This window comes from Arachis ipaensis, chromosome B10, assembly GCF_059453495.1.
Source record: "Arachis ipaensis isolate K30076 ecotype BB chromosome B10, ASM5945349v1, whole genome shotgun sequence".
Lineage (NCBI taxonomy): Eukaryota > Viridiplantae > Streptophyta > Magnoliopsida > Fabales > Fabaceae > Arachis > Arachis ipaensis.
The window spans coordinates 57,485,816-57,508,948 of NC_142435.1; the positions used below are offsets into that span (position 1 = coordinate 57,485,816).

The window sequence follows — 23,133 nt, forward strand, 5'->3', positions numbered from 1 at the left end:
AGGTGGGAGACAATCCACCATGGTATAATCGTCCCTTTTCATTCCTAGTTTTATTTTATTTTGTTTTTCACAGTATTCACTCATAATTTCTGCATAATCATCTACATTCTGCATTCTGCATTTTGCATTCTGCATAAAAAAAGGGGGAATCGACACGCAAGCATCCATAACGCGCGCACGTCGTTTGCGTATGCACAAATGAACAGAAAGTTCTGATGGTCTGGGGCTGGTACTGTGCTAGAGGCACAACATCACCAACGCGTACGCGTCCTTGACACGTGAGGCTCCTTTTGCTTTCAGGTCATCCACGCGTATGCGTCACACCCCGTTTTTCAATTCTTACTTCTCTCTTCTCTCTTTTCTCCTTCTTTCTTCCTCCTTTTCTTACTTTCTTCTTCCACATTTCTTTACCTTCTCATCCTTATTCTCTTTCACTCTATTTTACTTAACTTATTTGCATCCTCTCATTTATTACATTTTCATCTTATGCATATTTTATTTTCTTTTCTAAGTTTACCATTGGTGAAAATTGTTCAACTGGTCCATCTTTTCTTGCATTATTCTGGTGCTTCACGACTTGTTTCTTTTTGTTAGGCATTATTAATTATACATCAATGCCAATCTTTTATAGTACCTGTATTCTTTTTGCATTGACATGAATTTATATTATCTTTCATTACCTACTATCTCTTCCTCATTGTTGCAATATTTGCACTATTGATATGCCATTTGCTTTTACTATTTTCTCACTCACATGTTATAGCTACCATGTAAATGAGACCCTGATTATTATTTGGCAGTAACCCAACCATGTTTTATTTGTTTTCTACCTTTGTTTCTGGGTTACTTTTCTTTCCTTTTCTCTTCTTTCAGGATGGCCACCAAGAAAGGAGAGGAAAAGCTTCTTAATGGGGCAACAGACAAGTCCATCTACGCAATCTTTGGAGAAAAGGCGTCAGTTGGAGCCACCCATCCAGTTGCACATCTCAGCATGCACCGAGAACGGTGCAATCTTTAAGTTTGGGGAGGTTAATACCGACTTCCGTAGGTTAGTTACCTTCTTTTCAACACCATTGTTTAATTTTTTTTGTAGTTCATTGTTGCATTTGCATGTTGGATTGCATGTTTGTTTGATTTTTGTGCATATTTTACCACTGCTTGATTAAAGTAATGAGTTTCTTTTCAAGATCCTTTTTATGGTGTTTCACTAATTTAAATTCAAAATTTGTCTTAAACTTGTTTGAAGATTGTAAATTGGAACATAGGTTATAGCTAAAGAACACACAACCTGTGAGATTTGAGCTTAATTATATGGTTACATTATTTAACCATAATATTTTATTCTTGTGTGTTTCCTTCTCTATGATTGTAATCTATATTTTGTTCCCTTCTATATGTCCACTATTTAGTGTATTTACATGCTTCCATATGATTGAGGCCATCAATTATTATTAGCTCACTTATCCCAAATAGCCTACCCTTTCAATCACCTTTGTTTGCCACCTCGAGCCTTTTAATCTCCATTTATTCTATATTTTACCACATCACTAGCCTTAAGCAAAAAAATAATTAATTACCCCAAATGAATCTTTGGTTAGCTTAAGATCGAGATTGTGTATTAATTAAGTGTGGGGAATTGTGGAAACTTGGGTTGATGAAATTGTGCTGTGTTTTATTGATAAAAGTATTGGAAATTTGGGTGCATACTCATATGAGACCAGAAAAAATTAAAAACTCATGTGCATTGATATATTATGTTTGCTTTCAAAAAAAATAATAAAAAAATAAAAAAACAAAAAAACAAAAAATATTCAAATAATTAAGTAAATAAGTGAATAAGGGGACAAAATTACCCCAATGTTAAGTTTAATAAAAGATCAATGCATATGTGATAAAATTAAAGAAAAATTGATACATGAGTATGTGATGCAAAAATAGGAATTTTGGGTAGCTAGGCATGATTTTAGAATTACATAAAGTGTGTGTGTGTTAGGTAAGAGCTTAGGATAGTCAAAGATTCATATTATAGCTCACTTGGCCATACATGTATCCTCACCCTTACCTTAGCCCCATTACAACCCTGAAAAGACCTCATGATGTTTGCATTGGTATACTAAATTTTGTTGATTGGTTAGATGAAGAACAAAGTTTAGAAAGTATGACTAGAGAAGAGTAGAGTGATCAACCCTAGACACTTGAGAGATTAGAGTGATATACACCACTAGTGAGGGTTCAATGCTTGATTCTATGTTCCCTGCTTTCATGAGCTATCTTCTTACAAGTTTACTTGTCTTTACTATATGATTTGAATTAGTAGAATCTGATTTATATTTGTCTTGGAGAACTTGTTTATTTTTAACCAAGTAGATAGAAACATCTTAGCATATAGTTGCATTCACATTCATAAGTTGCATTGCATTGCATAATTTCCTACCATTTCTCTTCACTCCTTTATAACTTCTCTTGAGCATAGCATGAGGACATGCTAATGTTTAAGTGTGGGGAGATTTGATACACCACCATTTCGAGGTACATCTTGTGCTTAATTGAGTGGATTTTATCCACTATTCTCACATTTATTCATAGAATTCGCATGTTTTACATTTTTCTTCCCAATTTTGTGCTATGATTGAAAACATGCTTCTTTGTCTTTAAATTACTAATTTTAATCCTCTCTTATTACCATTTGATGCCTTGATATGTGTGTTAAGTGATTTCAGGGTTTATAGGGCAGGAATGGCTTAGAGGATGGAAAGGAAGCATGCAAAAGTGGAAGGAATATAAGAAATTGAAGGAATTGCTGAGATGTCTAGCCTGACCTCTTCTTACTAAATCAACCATAACTTGAGCTACAAAAGTCCAAATGAGGCAGTTTCAGTTGCGTTGGAAAGCTAACATCTAGGGCTTCAAAATGATATATAATTTGCCACAGTTGCCATGCTGTTAGGCAACGCGCACGTGTGGGTCACACGTACGCGTGACCTGGCGAAAGTTCAATCCACGCGTATGCGTGGACGACGCGTACACGTGACAGAGCCACGTGCTGGACGTATCAGAAATTGCTGGGGGCAATTTTTACGTGATTTTTGACACAGTTTTCGGCCCAGAAAACACAAAATAGAAGCTGCAGAGTAGGGGAATCAATCGTTCATTCATTCACATCTCATTATTCATAATTTAGGTTTTAGATGTAGTTTCTAGAGAAAGTTTCTCCTCTCTCTAGGTTTTAGGATTTCTCTTAGTTTTAGGTTTATTTATTCTCAATTCTAGGTTCAATGTTCCTTTAATTTAGTTTCTCTTCTACTTTTATTTGGCTTAGCATTCTAGTTTATCTATTTCCCCTATTGATTACTTTATGTTGCTATTTAGTTTATGAACTCCATGTTAGATTCAATTTCTATTTAATGCAATTTGAAGTATTTTAGATTTATGATTGCTTTCTTCAATTTATATTATTGATGCTTTCAACTAAACTTTGGTTGAGTAATTGGAGACACTTGAGTTATCAAACTCCTTTGTTGATTGATGATTGTAATTTGCTGGTTGATTTGGATCCCTCTAAAGCTAGTCTTTCCTTAGGAGTTGACTAGGACTTGAGGAATCAAATTGATTGGTCCACTTGACTTTCCTTTATTCGGTAAGGGTTAACTAAGTGGGAGCAATGGACAATTGATGTCACAATTGATAAGAATAACTAGGATAGGACTTCTAATTTTCATACCTTGCTAAGAGCTTTATTTGTTATTAATTTAATTTCTTATCATTTACATTCCTTGCCTAACCTTTCAAAAACCCAAAAAATATGTTTTCTCATAACCAATAATAAATACACCTCCCAACAATTTCTTGAGAGACGACTGATAAACCCATATTTTATGATATATTTTGTGCTTAATCTAAGTGATTTATTCAATCCTTCACCCACTTATTCATATTAATTGCATGGTTTTACTTTCCCTTCCTTATTATATGATGTATGTGAAAAACATGTTTCCTATGCTTTAAAATTAATTATTTTAATTACCTTTATTTCCATTCGATGCCGTGATTAGTGTGTTGAGTAGTTTCAGATCTTCTAAGGCAGAAATGACATAAAGGATGGAAAAGAAACATACAAAAATGGAAGGAAAGCATAAAACGGAGTTTGTGAAGAAACTGGCATCCACGCGATCACATGGGCGACGCGGACGCATGCCAAGCGCGAAGAAGCAGTGACGCGGCCGCAGGACTGACACGACCGCGCGCCTTAAGCAGAACACATATGACGCGGTCGCATGACTGACGCGACCGCATGACAAGGAAAATTCCGAATGACGCGACCGCGTGACCCACGCGGAGGCGTGACAGAGGCAACGCACCAGAAATTGCAGAAAACGCTCCCAGCGAATTCTGAAGCCCTTTTTGGCCCAAATCCAAGTCCAGAAGGCATAGACCAGAGGTTATGAAGTGGGAGAATGCATCCATTCAAAAAAGAGTCACCACTTTAGTTTATTTTTCATGATTTAGATTTAGTTTAGAGAGAGGTTATCTCCTCTTTCTTCTCTCTTAAGATTAGGATTTAGGATTTCTCTTAGTTTTAGGAGTGACTCTCGATCCCAGGTTCAATGTTCTTTTACTTTATATTTATCTCTTACTTTTAGATACTTTAATGCTTATATTAGTTATGTTGCCTATTTGGCCTATGCTACATTCATGTTATAGATTACTCTTTTAAATTAATGTTATTTGAGGTATTTCAGTTTAATATTTCTTCCTCTTATTTACATTATTGTTATTCCCAACTAAAGACATTTTTATTCCAGTAGATTTACTTCTCTCCTTTTGGTCTTGGTTAAGAAATCAGTAACTCAGGAGTTTTCAAACTCAAACATGAATGATAATTGTTATCTTGTTAATTAAATGAACTTCAATAATCCCAATCTTTTCTTAGGAAATAAATAGGATTCGAAGATCAAACCAATTAATCCCTTGACCTTCCTTTATCTTAGTAAAGGTTAACAAAGTGGAATTAAGATTCAATTCTCATCATCATTGATAAGGATAGCTAGGATAGGACCTCTAATTTCTCATACCTTGCCAAAAGTTTATTTACAATCATTTATTTATTTTACTTGCCATTTAAATTTACTTGTTCTTCATTTACTTTGTTTGCTAATTAAACTATTCACTCCTTATTCTCAAAACCCCAATTTACAATCTCCATAACCAATAATAAGAACATACTTCCCTGCAGTTCCTTGAGAAGACGACCCGAGGTTTGAATACTTCGATTATCAATTTATTTAGGGGTTTGTTACTTGTGATAACCAAAACGTTTGTATGAAAGGACTTTTGTTGGTTTAGAAACTATACTTGCAATGAGGATTTATCTGCAAATTTCTAGACCACGCAAAAGTTCCTCTCATCAAAATGGCGCCGTTGCCGGGAAACTGCAATCGTGTGCCTTATTATTGGTTATTGTAAATATTTTTCTTTTACTTGTTTATTTGTTTTTATTTTCCCCTCTTTATTTCTTTTAGCTACTATGAATTCTCACCCCTTTCGCTTTGAGTTTGGTTCTAATGTTATTGAAAGGAATGGAAGTTATAATAGGAACATGCATCAAGGTCAGACCAATCAAAGATGGATGGAGCCAAGAGGATCTAATCAACCCTTTAGGCAACAACACCCTCCAAGATATCATGAACAAAGACCATTCTACAATGCATACCAAGCAAATAGACATGGTGGACAACCTTGTAATTACCAACAAGCCCTACCTTGTGCTTATAGACCATCCTCTCAACATAACTTCGAACCACCACACTTACAAGCTCCTTTCCACCACTCACCACCGTATGATCCTCATTTATCCCAGTTCCAATCCAATCACTTCCAAACACCACCACTTCCCCCTATGCCATATCCAAATCTATTACCCCGAGAATTAGAGGTTCGCCTCAAGGAAACAGTAAATCGACTTCAAACAACCCTTCATCAACTGGAGCAAGCAGTAAGTCAATTATCTTCTAGACGTTCAAACATTCAAGGACATCCCACAGCCCCATGTGGACAATCTAACGAAGAGCGTAGCATGAGGGAGATACTAGAAACTCCAGTAGACAAGACAGAGCATGGTTTCCTACTGGAACAAGTAGAGGAAGCTGTCATTATTAAAGAAGAAGAGTTGGTTGAAGACTTAGGAGACGCTGAACCTCCATGGGAATCCAAAGTTGTGGAGCATTCTGTCAAGGATGTTACAGTTGATGCTAAGGAGGATTGTGCACAATCCCCAGAGCAAGTCTTTCATGAAGAACTAGACAGAATAACCCAAGAAGCAGATTTTCTTGATGATGATAGTCACAAGTCAAGTTCTCCTAGTAATGAACTTGCATCCGCAAGTGAATTCTCTGAGATCGATGAATCTTTTTCAAGTGAATACGAAGATGATACGGAGGTAGATTTCTCTCAACCTCCAGTCTATGACTTAAGTGATGAGGAAGACATAGATGGCTTTGATCAGGATATGGATATGTTTGAAGAATCTTGCAAAGAAGTGGAGAATTTCACAGAAGAACACAAGGGAGTAGAACTCACAGAACCACTGGAACCACCTATCCCAAGGCCATTACCACCCAATACAAGTTTTAAGTGGGTACAATCCTTAACCTTTAGCTTTATTTTTCCACTTGAATATGGTTTGCTTGAAACAGACGGCCAGATTAGAGCTCTCTGTGGCTTTAAGAGTAAGCGGGAAATGGCTCGTACTCAGAGCTGGTGCACAAGGTTCAATAAAGTTCCACGCTTCAACTCGAAGTGCACGGATTGGCATCATGATCAATCGGATGGATCTCGGAAAATGTTTTGTTATCCTGGTGAGATTCTAACTTCTAAACCGCCCAGATGGAAAAGTATAGATCAAGACGAAGGCGGATTTAAAAGCAAAAGTTTGGGATCCTGGAATCTATGCTGACATTCGTCACCCCGGGAGCCTGAGAATCTATTTGAAGCTGCTCAGAAGCTTTCCATGCCTAGTTTGGGACCCTGGAGGCTATTGGCATTCCAAGCATTGGTGGAGATTTCTGGATGAATTTAAGCATAAACCGCCATAACAGGAAGCTCATCCAATGTCCAACTTAAGGACTTTAACTAAAAGTGCTAGGTGGGAGACAACCCACCATGGTATGATCGTCCCTTTTTCAATTTTTATTTAGTTTTATTTGTTTTCAAGTTTTATTTTATTGAACCAGGAGTTTTTCATCTCATTCATATTAATCATTGCATTTTGCATACTGCATAATTGCATACCAGCATAAAAAAAAAGAAGGGTGTGCGACGCGACCGCATCACTCATGCGATCGTGTCACATTGCGAAAAACACTACCCACATGACCGCGTCATTCACGCGGCTGTGTGACCTGAAGATCGGCGTAACCATCCAACATCCAGAAAGTTAGGCTGGAATCGTGCGGCCATTGTGCGTTTTGCACAAAATGCCCACGCGATCGCGTGCACCACGCGATCGCGTCACTTGCACAACACACATCCCACGCGACAACGTGAGCGACGCGATCGCATCGCATGGATTGCACAACACCCCAAAAGGAGACAAAGAGTTGCGCTGAAACGACGCTGGAACTGTGCGTTTCGCACAAATTCCAGCGACTCGCATGCCCCAGGCGATCGCGTCATTCACTCTTTTTGCCCTCCACGCGATCGCGTCAACCACATTTTCACCCCAACCACGCGACCGCGTGCCCCACGATATCGCGTGGATTCAAATTTATAACCCCCAGTCACGCGACCCCTATCAGTCGCGCCCCCAACCCCTCTCCTTCCTCTCTTCTTCTCCAACTCCCAACCACCACCCAGCCACCATCACCGCCATCGCCAGACGCTGCCGACCACCCAGACGCCGCCGCCACCCACCCATCTTCCTCCTTTCCCCCCTTTTTCTTCTTCTTTCTTCTTCTCCCCCCTAACCGCCACTGCCCCCCGCGACCACCACCCACTACCGCCGCCCCGTCGCCACTACCCAGTGCCACCTACACGCCCCCTTCCCTTCACCTATTACCCCCATTACACCCCCCTTCTCGTTCCTTTCCTCCGAACAGCACCCATCGCCGCCGCGCCACCCTCTTCCGCCGCGCCGGACGCCACCGCCGCCATCCCCAGTCACCTATCTGCCCCACTCTCTTTCTTAAGCCTACCAGGTTCCGACGAACGCCACCCTTCTATCCTTCGTAGTTAATTCATTTTTTCTGTTTATGTTCGTCATTAGGCTAGTTAGATATGCATGTTGTAGTGGATTTTAGGTTGTTAGGTAGCCTAGGATGTGGTTAGTGGATTTAGGTCTGTTTAATTGCGTTGTTCGTGTTTCTTGTTTTATTCTGCTGTCGCTGTGATGATTGTAATGTTCATATGCTGTACTTTCTTGTTTCTTGCTGCTCTGTACACTGTATTTTCATGTTTATATTCCCTATCTGTAATTGCAGCTTTAATTTTGATTCATATGAACTATTTTATTGCTGTTTATTTTTCGGGACAATCCAATTTTAGCCGGGATGCTGCCCAAATTTCTGTAAAATATTTTCATTCATGTTTTGGTTTTGGCATTTTGAACTCTGCTTTCCTCTGCTTTAACCAAACCAATTCATGACTGCCAGGGCATGCTTTCTTATCCTTTTTGATTTCATGGTTCATAAATTGCATTTTTGATGTTTGATTCCATTTTTTGCTATTTCTATATCTATTTGAATCATCATCAACCTGTTTTCCTTATTTGGTTATGAGTTACTTATAGCTTCTAACTGTGAATACTTGTTACTTGGAATATTTTCATTATGCTACTTACTTTAAACCAATTTTTACTAACCCACTAATGTTAACTTCCTAAACTCTTTTTCAATTCTAACCAACCTAACCTTTCAAAACTTCTCTTCTGATTTTCTTTCACTTTCTTTTAACATTCTGACCATGGCATGATGTTAATTTTTTTATTTAACAAGAATTCAATTACATTTTGAATTGTGATTTCTTCTTTTCGAACTTTTAACTCCTATACAATCCTTAATGCACATTTACTTAGCTCATATTCATTACTCTCCTGTTCCCTTGCCACTATGTGCTTCTTTTGTAAATTGCCTCCTTGTTTTCCTGTTTTTATTATATCCTTGAATTCTGTTTTTCAGGATGTCAGACTCCCACAGAAAAGGGAAAGGAAAGGCAACAACTGGCAAACGGAAAAGAGGAGAAGCCTCTATCTCTATCATAGATCTCATGCATGATGCCTCCTCGCGGGAGAAAAATTTTACCCCGCAGGAGAAGGCCGACCAGCTAATCCCTGCTACTGATCCAGTAAAGTTTGCAAACAAATACTGTGAGCTGAGGTATCTGGTGTTTACAGCCTCCAGGAACCTATACCTGGAGAGAACTTTGAAGATCCCAGAAGAACTCCAGCAATACACCTCTGACCAGATCAAACAAAGAGGCTGGTTCTTCCTGGAAAGACCCTTGACTGAGGTCAATGCATCTTAGGTTTGGGAATTCTACTGCAATTACTTTAAAACCTCCCTAGATGCAGTGAACCTTAGAGGAAAGCAGATTCTGGTCACTAAAGAGGCCATTGAAGAAGTTCTGAAGCTTCTGCCTAAAACTAATCAGCTGGATGGTTATCAAAAAGCTGAGGAGGATATGCGCTTCATGCGATTTGATTGGGATGCAGTCAAGGCCCGGATAGCCCTTGACCCGACTGTTTCTTGGATTATGGGTCAGAACACTACCATGCCAAAGGGAATCAAGCGGATCTACTTGAATGATGAGGCTCGGCTATGGCATCAGATACTTAGCAACTTCATTATGCCGAGTACTCACGAGACTGAGATACCAGCCGCTATGATCACCCTCCTATGGTGTGTGATGGAGGGTAAGGACCTGTACCTGCCACGCTTTATCCGGTACTATATGGCCAGGGTCCACGTCCGAGGCACTCTTCCCTTTCCTTATCTGATTACACAGCTAGGACGTCGAGCTGACGTGCCTTGGGAGGATGCTGATGAAAAGCCACCTGCTGCAGAATGCAAGAAGATTATCCCGCACAGCAGGAACTTTCTGGCTTTGGGTTATAGACCTCCATTCCTCACTGCTACTGCTGACACAGCCACACCATCTGCCGGCCCCTCTTCTTCCACAGCTACCCCTGCCACCGCCACTGCACTTCCACCTGCCCCAGAGCCTATCTATCATTTAGTGCACTGCCTGTTTCGACGGCTTGACCAGATGGAGCGTCACAACAAGCAACACTATGAGCACCTGAAGCTGATGATACACTCTGGCGACATCCCCTCCGAGCCTGACACACAGTGCGAGGCATCTGAGGAGGAGGCGGATGATCACGAGGTAGAGACCCATCCCTAGAGTGAGGCAGAGCAGGCAGGCACCCTGCAGGCAGCATCACATCAGGAGGCTCCACCTCAGATTCAGGCTGTAGACCTCGAGATCTCTATCCAGTCAGCACCTCCTCTGCAGCAGCCAGATCCTCAGACCACCACCATAGAGACCCCAGCTACCCACCCTTCTAGTGATGACACTCCTTCACACCCTGCTTGAGTGAACACTGGGGACGATGCTACATTTTAAGTGTGGGAAGGTTGCCATCTCTGGCGTTCTTTTTTGGTGAACCACTACATACTCTTTTTATTTATTTTGCTACTTTTTTTGTATTTTTCTCTTTATTTTTATTTTTATTTTTTCAGTACTTATATACATTACTATTTTTATATTTATTCTATGTTGCACTTTAGTTCATATTTTAGCCATTTAGTTTAGTTGCAATTCTAACTTATTAGTTATAGAAATTGTGGATTAATTAGTATAGTTTACCCTTTTTAGCATAAGATAGATTAGTTTATATTGAAAATATAAAAAGGAAGTAAACTAGGAACTTGAACATAATAGAAACAATCCACACAACTTGTATGTATAGCATTACATGTTAGTTAGTTAACAACATTTCATCAAGGAGAGACACTAGAACTTTAAATCCATTCAATATAAGTTTTACATTGAGAATAATGGGAATTTTTAACTAAACCTGCATGACATACAAAAGTGATAAATGATTTTTGAGCTAGAGAACACACAACCTGTAAGTTTTGAGCTTAATTGTATGGTTACATTCAAACCATAATATTTTATTCCTATGTGTTCCACCCTTCTTTTGTATTCTGGTGTTCTTTACTTTGTTTTAATTTATATGTTCGATTATAGAATAGAAATACATACCAAGAGAGTGATTGAGGCCATTATTTGATTTTAGCTCACTTATCCCAAAATAACCTACCTTTCACATCACCCTTGTTAGCCCCTTTGAGCCTTTAAATCCCTTTTTTCTATAAACCACATTACTAGCCTTAAGCAGAAAAACAAAATAAAAATCCCAAGTTGAATCCTTGGTTAGCTTAAGATAGGAAGTATGTATGGTTTAAATGCAGAAAACCTATTGGAAACATGGATGATAAAAACAAAAGGGTAGAAAAAGTTGTTAAGAATAAAATAATTCAAAATAAAGAGTTTTGGGAAGCATGCTCATGTGAAATCAAATTAACTGAATTACTATGTGCATTAAAAAATAAAATAAAATTATTTTTCAGTATTTAAATAAAGGGGACACAAAAAGAATTCTCCAAATGAGAAATAAAGCAATGCACATGGGATAAAAATAATAAATATTGAAACATGAGCATGTAACATCAAAAGTGGGAAAATATGGGAAAATAGGTAAAGAAGCTTTGCTTTAGAAAGTATGTATGTTAGGTGAGATCTTAGACTAATTAAGGATTCACTTATTAGCTCACTTAGCCTTATACATATACCCTTACCTTTACCTTGGCCCCATTACAACCTTGACTAAAGACCTCATGATTTTTGGTATGTCTATATTCTATAATTGTTGATTGGTTAGATGAAGAACAAAGTTATAGAAAAAAAAAGGATAAAAAGAAGAATAGAGTGATTAACCCAATAAACACTGAGTGACTAGAGAGTAAACACAAAATCCAGTGAGGGTTTAATAGCTCATTAACATATATCTCTGTTTGAATTATTAATTGTCTTGCAAGTTTATAAAATGTTTTTCTCTCCCATCTCAACTGTAAAAGTGCTTTATCATTATCTAAGGTTTGGCTATATATATATGACTCCTTGAGAATGTGAATTAATTCAACTACATGCAAGCTTTATATACAAGTGAATAAAAAATTAGAATTGCATGATGCATCTAGGTAGTTGCATTTAGATTAGGATGCATTGCATGGCATTCCACCACTTTAACCTAACATTACTCTTGTACTTAGCATGAGGACATGCTATTGTTTAAGTGTGGGGAGGTTAATAAACCCATATTTTATGATATATTTTGTGCTTAATCTGAGTGATTTATTCAATCCTTCACCCACTTATTCATATTAATTGCATGGTTTTACTTTTCCTTCCTTATTATATGATGTATGTGAAAAACATGTTTCCTATGCTTTAAAATTAATTATTTTAATTACCTTTATTTTCATTCGATGCCGTGATTAGTGTGTTGAGTAGTTTCAGATCTTCTAAGGCAGGAATGACTTAAAGGATGGAAAGGAAACATACAAAAATGGAAGGAAAGCATAAAACGGAGTTTGTGAAGAAACTGGCATCCACGCGATTGCATGGGCGACGCGGACGCATGCCAAGCGCGAAGAAGCAGCGATGCGGCCGCATGACTGACGCGACCGCGCGCCTTAAGCAGAACACATATGACGCGGTCGCATGACTGACGCGACCGCATGACAAGGAAAACTCTGAATGACGCGACCATGTGACCCACGCGGACGTGTGACAGAGGCCACGCACCAGAAATTGCAGAAAACGCTCCCAACGAATTCTGAAGCCCTTTTGGCCCAAATCCAAGTCTAGAAGGCATAGACCAGAGGTTATGAAGTGGGAAAATGCATCCATTCAAAAAAGAGTCACCACTTTAGTTTAGTTTTCATGATTTAGATTTAGTTTAGAGAGAGGTTCTCTCCTCTCTCTTCTCTCTTAGGATTAGGATTTAGGATTTCTCTTAGTTTTAGGAGTGACTCTCGATCCCAGGTTCAATGTTCTTTTACTTTATATTTATCTCTTACTTTTAGATACTTAATGCTTATATTAGTTATGTTGCCTATTTGGCCTATGCTACATTCATGTTACAGATTACTCTTTTGAATTAATGTTATTTGAGGTATTTCAGTTTAATATTGCTTCCTCTTATTTACATTATTGTTATTCCCAACTGAAGACATTTTTATTCCTGTAGATTTACTTCTCTCCTTTTGGTCTTGGTTAAGAAATCAGTAACTCAGGAGTTATCAAACTCAAACATGAATGATAATTGTTATCTTGTTAATTAAATGAACTTCAATAATCCCAATCTTTTCTTAGGAAATAAATAGGATTCGAAGATCAAACCAATTAATCCCTTGACCTTCCTTTATCTTAGTAAATGTTAACAAAGTGGAATTAAGATTCAATTCTCATCATCATTGATAAGGATAGCTAGGATAGGACCTCTGATTTCTCATACCTTGCCAAAAGTTTATTTACAGTCATTTATTTATTTTACTTGCCATTTAAATTTACTTGTTCTTCATTTACTTTGTTTTCTAATTAAACTATTCACTCCTCATTCTCAAAACCCCAATTTACAATCTTCATAACCAATAATAAGAACATACTTCCCTGTAGTTCCTTGAGAAGACGACCCGAGGTTTGAATACTTCGGTTATCAATTTATTTAGGGGCTTGTTACTTGTGACAACCAAAACGTTTGTATGAAAGGACTTTTGTTGGTTTAGAAACTATACTTGCAACGAGGATTTATCTGCAAATTTCTAGACCACGCAAAAGTTCCTCTCATCAACGACCCGATGTTTGAATACTTCGGTTATTATTTTTATTGGGTTCGCTTAAGTGACAACCAAAACTTTTGTATGAAAGGATTCTTGTTAGTTTAGAAACTATACTTTCAATGAGGCTTTATTTGTGAAATTCTTTACTAGCAAAAATCCGTTCATCATTATACAATTAGGCAAACTCAAGTAAACAAAGCAAGCAAACATATAAAAGATACATATGATGAATGTCTGTCCTATTGGCTGTGATATCACATGTCGGTTATTGCCAAACCCGACAGAAAATCCGGTCGACAACTCCCAGATTAGTCTCTCTATTGCACATAAGGAGGAATAATTCTGAGGAATGAGTGCCCTACCACCTTCTCCTTTCAGAGGAAAACATTCCGAGGGAGCGTGTCCCACCACCTTCCTCTGGTTGCCGCATGATTCTATGGGTTAGTGCCCTACCACCTTGCAATCAGAGAGAAATCGTATTTTCAGGAGGAATAATTCCGATGGATGAGTGCCCTACCACCTTCTCCTTTCAGAGGGAAATATCCCGAGGGAGCGTGCCCTACCACCTTCCTCTGGTTGCGAGAAATAGGAGTGAAAAGACTAACTTCAACCCTCACATCCGAACGTAGGCGGGAGACTGCCACAGCCCCTACGACAAAGAACAATGCATATCATAATCACATATTCAATCTCAGAGGCCGCTGCTCATAACACCCTTCCACTCATACTCGTCACAACCATTATTACTTCATAAGTTCCATCGTTGTCAGCAATTGATAAAGAGAACTATTGTTAGTCTAGATCTTCACAAAGAATTCCATCGTTGAAAGTATAGTCTAGACCAACAATTAATTCCCAATATCAAATGTTAAATTCAATACAAAATAACCGAGAGTATTTAGCTCCCGGGTCGTCCTCCCTAGGAATTGCAATTAAGTGTCATATTATTGGCTATGAAGAAAGCAAGGGGGTTTTGATTGCAAGTGACAAGAAAATTAGAGGGCAAGATAGTAAAGAAGCATGCAAGGAATTAAAGCTCAAAGTAAGTAAATCAAAAATGTAATTCAAGTGGCAAAAAGGATGAACTCTTGGCAAGGATTGGAAATTAAGGATTCCTATCATAATCATAGACCACAAACATGATAATTGCTAAGAATTAATCCCAATTAATCTATCCTAACATCGAGAATAAGTCAAAAGAGCATAATTGATCTCAATCCACAAGTCCTAATCAACTCACTAATTAACTTAGTGAAAGACTAGCGTTAGTGGAAACCAAACCAACTAACAATCCTAATCACAATATCGAATGGACATCTATGACTCAAGGTCACCTAATTATCCAATTCCAAGCTAAGAGTGTGAAAAACTATATAAAAACTATAAGAGACATTTTATCAAACACTTAGCATGCGTAAAAGGGGAAAGCATATTAAATTGCAAAAATAATGAAATCTATAACTACCAATTACATGAAAATGAAAATAGCAACTCAAATGGACATCAAAAAAACGTAGAACATCAAAATTGCATTAAAAGAAATCAAAAGTAACAAGAGTGTTCATACAACTAAAATGGGCATAAAAGAGAAATTGACAAAGGAAACTAAGAGATTAAAGGCAATAGAATATGAAGATGTAAATGAAACTACAATAAAATAGGAATTAAAGAGAGAAATTAAAGAGAGAATAAAGCTAAAAACCCTAATTCTAGAGAGAAAGGGGAGGTTCTCTCTCTAGAAAACTAACAAAAACATGTAAAAACCTAAACCTAAGTGCTCCCCCCTTCATTCCTCTTCATAGGTGTATGCCTCAGCATCAACCACCATAACCTGTTAAATACTATCAGTGATAACCAAAAATCAATAGAAAGTAGATAGAGCATGTCCTCATTCTCAAGCTATAAATAATAAAAATTAATAATAAATAAATGGATAAAGAAATCAAACTTTTAGTTAATTATCATATCAAAGCCAATGCCACACTCTGTCAAATTAATAATAAACACTATCAAAATTAATAATAAACACTGTCTTCAACTGAGGTAATAACCACCAGCAAGTTCAGTTTCATTTGAGTTCTAGAGCTCTCTTCATGCTAGAAGAATCCTTGAAGTCGATGTAGGCAAAACTGTAAATTACACCTGGTGTCAATTTGCTAAACTCAAAGCAACACGTAACACAATTATTTTGAGCATCCAACTTGAGAAACAAAAGGATACACAAAAAATGAAATAGCAAATCTTTCACACTAAAAATAAACGAAAAAGAAAAAGGATTTGGAGAAGAAACAAACCATTTAGGACCTCCAGACTCTAAATCTTTTGGGACTGACACGCTCGAGATTTCCCTGCAGGAACCAAAATGCTCATTTAGGCTAGCTCTTATCTGCAACCACAATTTTGGCAGTATTCGAATATGAATTGCAAAAAGAAACACATGCAAGGGAAGCAGCAGCAGACATGATAGAAATAAAATTACCTCTTATCCAAAAGATTTATCAAAATTATTTTAGTGTCATATGAATAGAATTTCCACAACATGCAAATAATGTGTGTGTGCACGATTGAGAGACAATTTATGCTTACTTCAAGCCAAGTAGCTCTGCTGTAGCCCGTGACACCAAGAACACCAGAGCCGGTCTCATCCTCTTCCCACCGGCACTAAATATATGCTCAGCTGCAGACATTAAAACTGGATTTTCTGCACCTACAATCTATCAGAATTAGAGCATCGTCATCAGATACATTAAGCATTAATTCAAACATTTACTGTTTGTAAAGTAAAAGAAAATCAAATGCAACAACACCAGCAGATAATAAGAATGATTAGGTCTAGACTAGCAAAATAAGGATTTCAATGAAAGTTAACAAGTCAACAAAAATGAACGCGGGAACTGATTGAGTTGAATCATTAAACAGTGAATATAATTCATTCAATTCAAAGTTCATATCTTTTTCTGGTCAAGTTAAAGGTAATGCAACAGCTCCAGTTCAATCTCAACATAGAGTAAACACAGAACACAGCATGAATTCTTCGAAAAAGCATCAATTACCGATTGAAGATTTTTGTTGAGTGTCTGCAGGTCATCAGCAACTACTTCAAACAACTTTGATGGTGATATGGGGGTTTCTGAATAACTCTTCAAGTCCAATCCTGTTGGAATTCCTTGAATTGCATGAGTTCCACCTATACAACGAAAACCAAACCAAATTTTTTCAATGCCTATTAGAACTTACAACTATCATAAGCCTGTAATCAAATACCTATATCAATTCATTCAAACTAGTAAAATTTATCATTGAAGCAACTTTTTCAAAAACTTAAGTTGTTCAGTAGAGGCATGTAAATACTTTTATATCTAATATGCATGCCCCTCACAACCACTTAATTTGGGCTTATTGCATGGACAATGAGAGGTCTACCCATATATTGTGCTAAAATACAATTTTAGGATTGGGGCAATAAGGATCAAACTCTAAAAATCTTTATCACAAAGGTTCTGAATACCACCATATCATGAACCATCATAGCTCTCAAAAGCTATTGAATAGAGAGGCACAAGAATCTTTCTCTATCTAATGAAATTAAGCAACTCAACTACACACTTCATATTTGATAAAAAAATTATAATTAAAAACAACAAATTCATACCATTAACAGTAGGTTCACTAGTCTTCATAGAAGAAACCCTGCATTATTTGATCAAAATTATTTATCAAAAAGAAACATTATTTGCATGCCGTTCATACAAAAATAGGAGGAAATATGGTATATATTAGAAGGAGAAAACTGAAAGTAAAGCAATGGAATAAAAGTCAAGGTAATTAACATGCACAACAAGGAATTTATAAGCATACCACGCTGGCAGCTAGGGTGGCTGAGTTACCTTTGCCCAAGGAATTCCTTGGCAGAACTTTCTATTGTCTAAAACAATACAATTTCAATATTAGGAGCTTTTTTTTAATTATATTTTAAGATATAAAAAGTACGAGAATTTAATTACAGAAATGGAAAGGCACACACCAATCTGATAATTTGATGAGATCTTGAACTCTTTTCATTTAGGTATGTCTCTCCTACCTGTCTCTGAGCTTCCAGGATAAATTAATGTAATGCTTGATTGTACAAACAACCTAAAAAAGAAACTATACAAGCTCCGTTACCTTCACAAAACGATAGAAGTCTTGCAAAAGCCCCCAGTCCCGTAAGTTCTCCTTTGTAAGTTTCTCTAAAATGGATCCTCTCTGAGAAAAAAGAAATGAAACCAATCATTAGTTATGCAATCCATTTTATGAAATTTCAACCTAATATATGAAAGGTATTCACCTCAGGATCATCACGCAGCCTAAGTGGAGTATGTGGTGCAGCCTTTATCCTTCAAATAAGTAAACAAATTAGTAAATTAGTAAATTCGTGCAGCCATTGGCATACCATGAATATAGAGAAAAGATAAACAATATTGTCCATAATGGTAATAAAATTGTAAAAGATAAACATCTGTGTACCAAGAATATAGAGAAAAGTTTTATTTCGCTCTGGTGTTTATGTATGAAGAATAAAATTTTAAAATTTATACATTAACACAAATCTAAATCAATAGAAGATAGGTCCAATCCATCCGACAAAAAGGAAATCCTATTTAGCTGTCACAGCAACATATAAGTTCCCTGTTTTGCCACTTTGCAGACATTTTAGGGTATTTTTCTCTCAAAAAATGTTATTATGCTTTAAATTAAGACATGAATGAAAGGATATTTCATATCAATAACTATTTTTGGTCTATTTTACGTATAGAATGCAAGGATTAAACAAACGACAGTTCCTAAAGGCAAAGATGGAAAGCTCTCTAGCTAATTTAAATATGCTTCTTTTTAATGAGCATTGAGTAATTGGAATAGGACAAAATAAGCTCAATGTAGCTACTATTGCATTTAGTCATGTACATAAGAATTGGATTGTATCCTTGTCAATAGTCCTCAATTTAGTATCTATGCAGTTGTAGCGTGTTTTGTCTCCAAGAAAAACGTCATTTCATTTCAAGTTTAGATATCTTATTATTGAGAAAATAAGATCATGGAGAGAAACACCTAACTGAGGATATAACATTCATTGCATCCCGAGCACCCCCTAAACCAGCCTGTAGAATTAAATGAAGATACAGCATTATGACTTTGGGCATCTCACAGTTTTAGGTTTAAATTTTTTAAAATAAAGACAATATATTAACAATTAAACACTATCAAGAACTATCCATTATGTTGGCTTAGACAAAGCCAATATTATCTCAAGACTTTTTGGGGGGGGGGTGGGGGGGGAGGGGGACATAGAAATAACAAAATCAGAATAATAACTTAATAGCAGGTTTGCCTGAAGCAATTGCCAGTGAAGAAAATAGATAATTTACCTCAACAACAGCAATGTCAATATTCTCTTCAGCGAACAAGATGAATGCCATAGTAGTGAACACCTGAAACAACAGAGTAAACAAGTTAGCAAATACAAAATATCCAGCTCAATTGTATTAGAATGCTATATAACATACACAGAAACATCAACTTAAAGAATCATTAATTTGAGGCAATATTTCAATGCAAAACCAAATAATAGAACATTAACTATTGCAATAGAAGTGATAATTTAGAAGATGCAATCCATCTTGAAAAGTACAGACAGAGAAGCAAACAATGACCAAGAGAATTTAATATACTGTTCCAAACTGATTTTTGTCATGGTGCAGCCTTTATATTCATTTTATTTATTTGAAATGAAACGTTATACCAAGAACAAGGGCAGATAAAGCAATGAAGCTCTGGTTGGGCTTCTCTCTACACTTCATCTCAGCAATTGCCACCAGGGATACGAGCCGCGGTAACTCAATTCAATCACTTCTCCATCTAACTCAATTTCATCCTCCCAGTTCCTAATTTACCAACCTTAACAAGAAGACAGCAACTTAGTTCATTTTTTAACAATAAAATCAATTTAACTAACACATTCAACACAACACAGCCACAACCAACTCATGCACTTTTAAAACATTCATATATTAAAAACTGTAAATTTTAAAATAAATCCCACTGGTTTCATTACAGAATTTAAATCTACTTGCTACTTTAAAGAACAGTGACGTTATCCAACAACAATAAAATTGCTCAGCGATATGTTCAGCAACAATTCAACTTAGCAGCAACAAATTCAGCCCATTGATCATTTTTAACAACAAATTTAAGTATAATAACTTTCACCAACAAAAACTTATACTTCAATTCTCGGAATATGATTTACAGCAAAACAAAATTAGCAGAATCATTATTTCAGCAACAATCTCAACTTTCAGCAACAAATTTAAGATATACTGATGACTTAACAGGGCCAAAGGAAGCTGAAACATACCTACCCAGGACCAACTCACGACGAAGGAAGCGTTGACGGCCGACGCAAGAAGACGAGCTTGCAATGGTGACAGAGCGCGACAAAGCTTGCGACGGTGGTGACAGAGAGCGACGAGCTTGAGTCCGAAATGGGCACGAGAGAAGCGTAAAACCGGAGAGAGAGGGGTCGACGGCGAGACCAGCCGTGAGAAAGGTGAGCCACAGTGAGCTTGAGGGAGAGAGTGTTGAGAGAAGAGAGAAGAAACTTAAAGGTGGGTTACGGGCCGGAAGAGGGATTGCCGACAGAGGTATCGCGCGTGCCGGCGACGTTCTTCGGGGAGTGCACAATGAAGAGAGGTTAGGGGTTCTTCGATCTGATGTTCCTCATCGCGGTTAGGGGGTTCTTCATGAGACACAATGAAGACAAGGTTAGGGTTTTCTGATCTGAAGGGCTTAGAGAGCAATTGTCGCTTCGTGTGTGGGCTTAGGGTTATCTGATCTGAATGTGTTAGGGCATTTGTGAGAAGGAGAAAGTTAAAGTTTGGAAGAGTAGATGGTGTATTGTGGTAACTTAGTACTTTTGAAGGGAGTTCTCTGAAATTCTTTTTTTTTTTATGGAAACCTTTTGGGCACGCTTTTGAAGCATGCCAAAAGAGTTAGAGGAAATGGCCATGCTTTTAAAATGACCCTATAACAAAATTCTGTCGCCACGCTTTAAAAGCGTGCCTATTTCTCTCTATGGCTACGCTTTTTAAGCGTAGAAAAAAAAAGCGTGGCCAAATCTCGAATCAATTGCTACCCTTATAAAAGCGTGGCCATTGACCCTTTTCGCTACGCTTTTGAAGCGTAGCAAGAAAAAACGTGGCTAAATCTCTATTCAGTCGCCACCCTCACAAAAGCGTCGCTATTGATCACTTTTGGCCACACTTTTAAAGCGTAGCAAAAAAACGTGGCCATAAGCCTTTTTTCTTGTAGTGACAAGAATAAAACACATTTTCATCAACCCAAGTTTTCCACATCTTCCCCACACTTAAACATCATACACACTCACTAACTTAAGCTACTCAAAGATTCAAATAAAGGACATTTCATTATTTTTCGCTTAAGGTTAATGATGTGGCAAAATAAAGAACAAAAAGGGGGTATTCATAGGCTCAAAGTGGCAAACAAAGGTGAATAAAATGGTAGGCTATTTGGGTAAAGTGAGCTATAAAGAAATGATGGCCTCAATCACATAAATGCATAAAAATACATTAAACAACGGATATATAGAATTAAACAAACTAAGATTGCACTCATAGAGAAGAGCACACACAAGAATAAAATAAGTGGTCAAATAGTGTAACCACACAATAAGGCTCAAAATCTCACAAGTTATATGTTCTTCAACTCAAAAACCATATTCCACAATGTATAAATCATGCAATTTTCAATGAAAAATTTCAACTCAATTCAATTTGAATTTCAATGCCCTATATAAAAAGTAAGTTTCTTGGAAATTTCATTAAATGACTAAATTATTCTATATATGTATATAGTGTGATTGGATGAAAAAGGTCAAAAATCCTAAGTTTAATTCCTAATTTCAATCAAACCAAGATAGCAAGTGTATAGGAAATCAAACTTAGGTGCAATCATCACATCATCCAAAATCACAACCATAGCTAAAAAACTAAAAAGCATATGTAAAAGCCAAGATTAAGAGCAAAATGTCAAAATATGCATAACTACAATATAATACTAAGTTATGTACAAGCAAAATTAGAAAGTGCAATAAACTAAGAAAGTGCAATAAACTAAGTAAAAAGTTTCTCAAAAAGATAAAATATATACAAAGTACCAAAAAAAACATAAAAAGAAACTACACTAAAAGTGTTCGAAAATGAAGCTTGTCACCCAAAATATGCTTGCCGAAGGACAACCTCCCCACAATTAAGATGTAGCACCGTCCTCGGTGCTCAAGATCATGCGGAGCGGAAAGAGTCATCACTGCATCAACTCTACTATCCCATGCCTCCTCCAGCTCACCACGCTGGTGGGTTAGGCAATAGAGTGGTTGCAAGAATGATGGTGCTGTTGAGAAACATAAAATTGAGTCACAAAACAACATATATATGAAGTGAATGGAAATATAAGATTGAATGAAAGCATGCATGAAAACCAATCCGAAAGTAAATGGCAGCAACTTCCAATCAATCAAATACAAAATAGCCGCTTGACTTGCTTGTTTATCAAAGATAAAGAAAATTGAGGAGCGTTGTTGCTATGCACACAGAAAAAGAAAACCGTTAAAAGTTAAAAGTTAATGTTAGTTGAAAAGTAAAAGGAGAGTTAAAAGTTATGTGAATAAAAAGAAAATAGCTAGTTGAAAATGAAAAGAAAGAAAAGGTAGTCAAAAGTTATGTTAAGGAGAAGAAGTTAGTTGAAAAGAAAAGAAAAGGTCAAAAGTTATGAAAAGTTAAAAATTAATGTTAGTTGAAAAGGAAAAGAAAAATTAAAGGTTAGGTGAAGAAAAAGAAAATGCTAGTTGAAAAAGAAAACAAAGGTTAAACGTTATGTAAAAAGAAGGGAAAAGTTAGTAAAAGAAATGGAAGAAAAATCAAAAGTTAGGTGCATAGTCACAAGTTCCTTAATTCCAAAAAGTTTCAAAAATTTTAAAACAAGCAAGTTTCTATTCACTTCTAAAAAATTCAAGATGCCAAAACAAGTAATGCACATATATGTGTAGAGCACATAATCAAGTAAATATCAATCACAAGTAATTAGCATGAAGTAAAAGAATTTGGTGTGGCAATTTAAAAACATAGAGAAACAAGTAAGCCAAAGAACATTCAAACACCAAATTTCAATGAGGCAT

General features: G+C 36.8%; 1 protein-coding gene across 2 annotated transcripts; it reads right to left on the reverse strand.

The window, feature by feature from the left end:
• Positions 1 to 16,424: 16,424 nt before the first annotated feature.
• Positions 16,425 to 19,360, reverse strand: LOC107621705 (solanesyl diphosphate synthase 2, chloroplastic-like). 2 transcript variants are annotated; one of them, XM_088486383.1, is made up of 7 exons: positions 19,310 to 19,360; positions 18,993 to 19,042; positions 18,232 to 18,280; positions 18,069 to 18,149; positions 17,792 to 17,829; positions 16,958 to 17,091; positions 16,516 to 16,618 (listed from the first exon to the last, which is right to left on the reverse strand). In XM_088486383.1, the coding sequence occupies exons 1-6, from the start codon at positions 19,358 to 19,360 to the stop codon at positions 17,004 to 17,006; spliced, it is 357 nt and encodes a 118-aa protein (XP_088342509.1). In that variant the 3' UTR covers positions 16,516 to 16,618; positions 16,958 to 17,003. The 2 variants fall into 2 exon arrangements, with proteins under 2 accessions (XP_020969663.1, XP_088342509.1); XM_021114004.2 differs by lacking the exons at positions 17,792 to 17,829; positions 18,069 to 18,149; positions 18,232 to 18,280; positions 18,993 to 19,042; positions 19,310 to 19,360 and adding an exon at positions 17,557 to 17,593 and having other exon boundaries at positions 16,425 to 16,618.
• Positions 19,361 to 23,133: the final 3,773 nt, after the last annotated feature.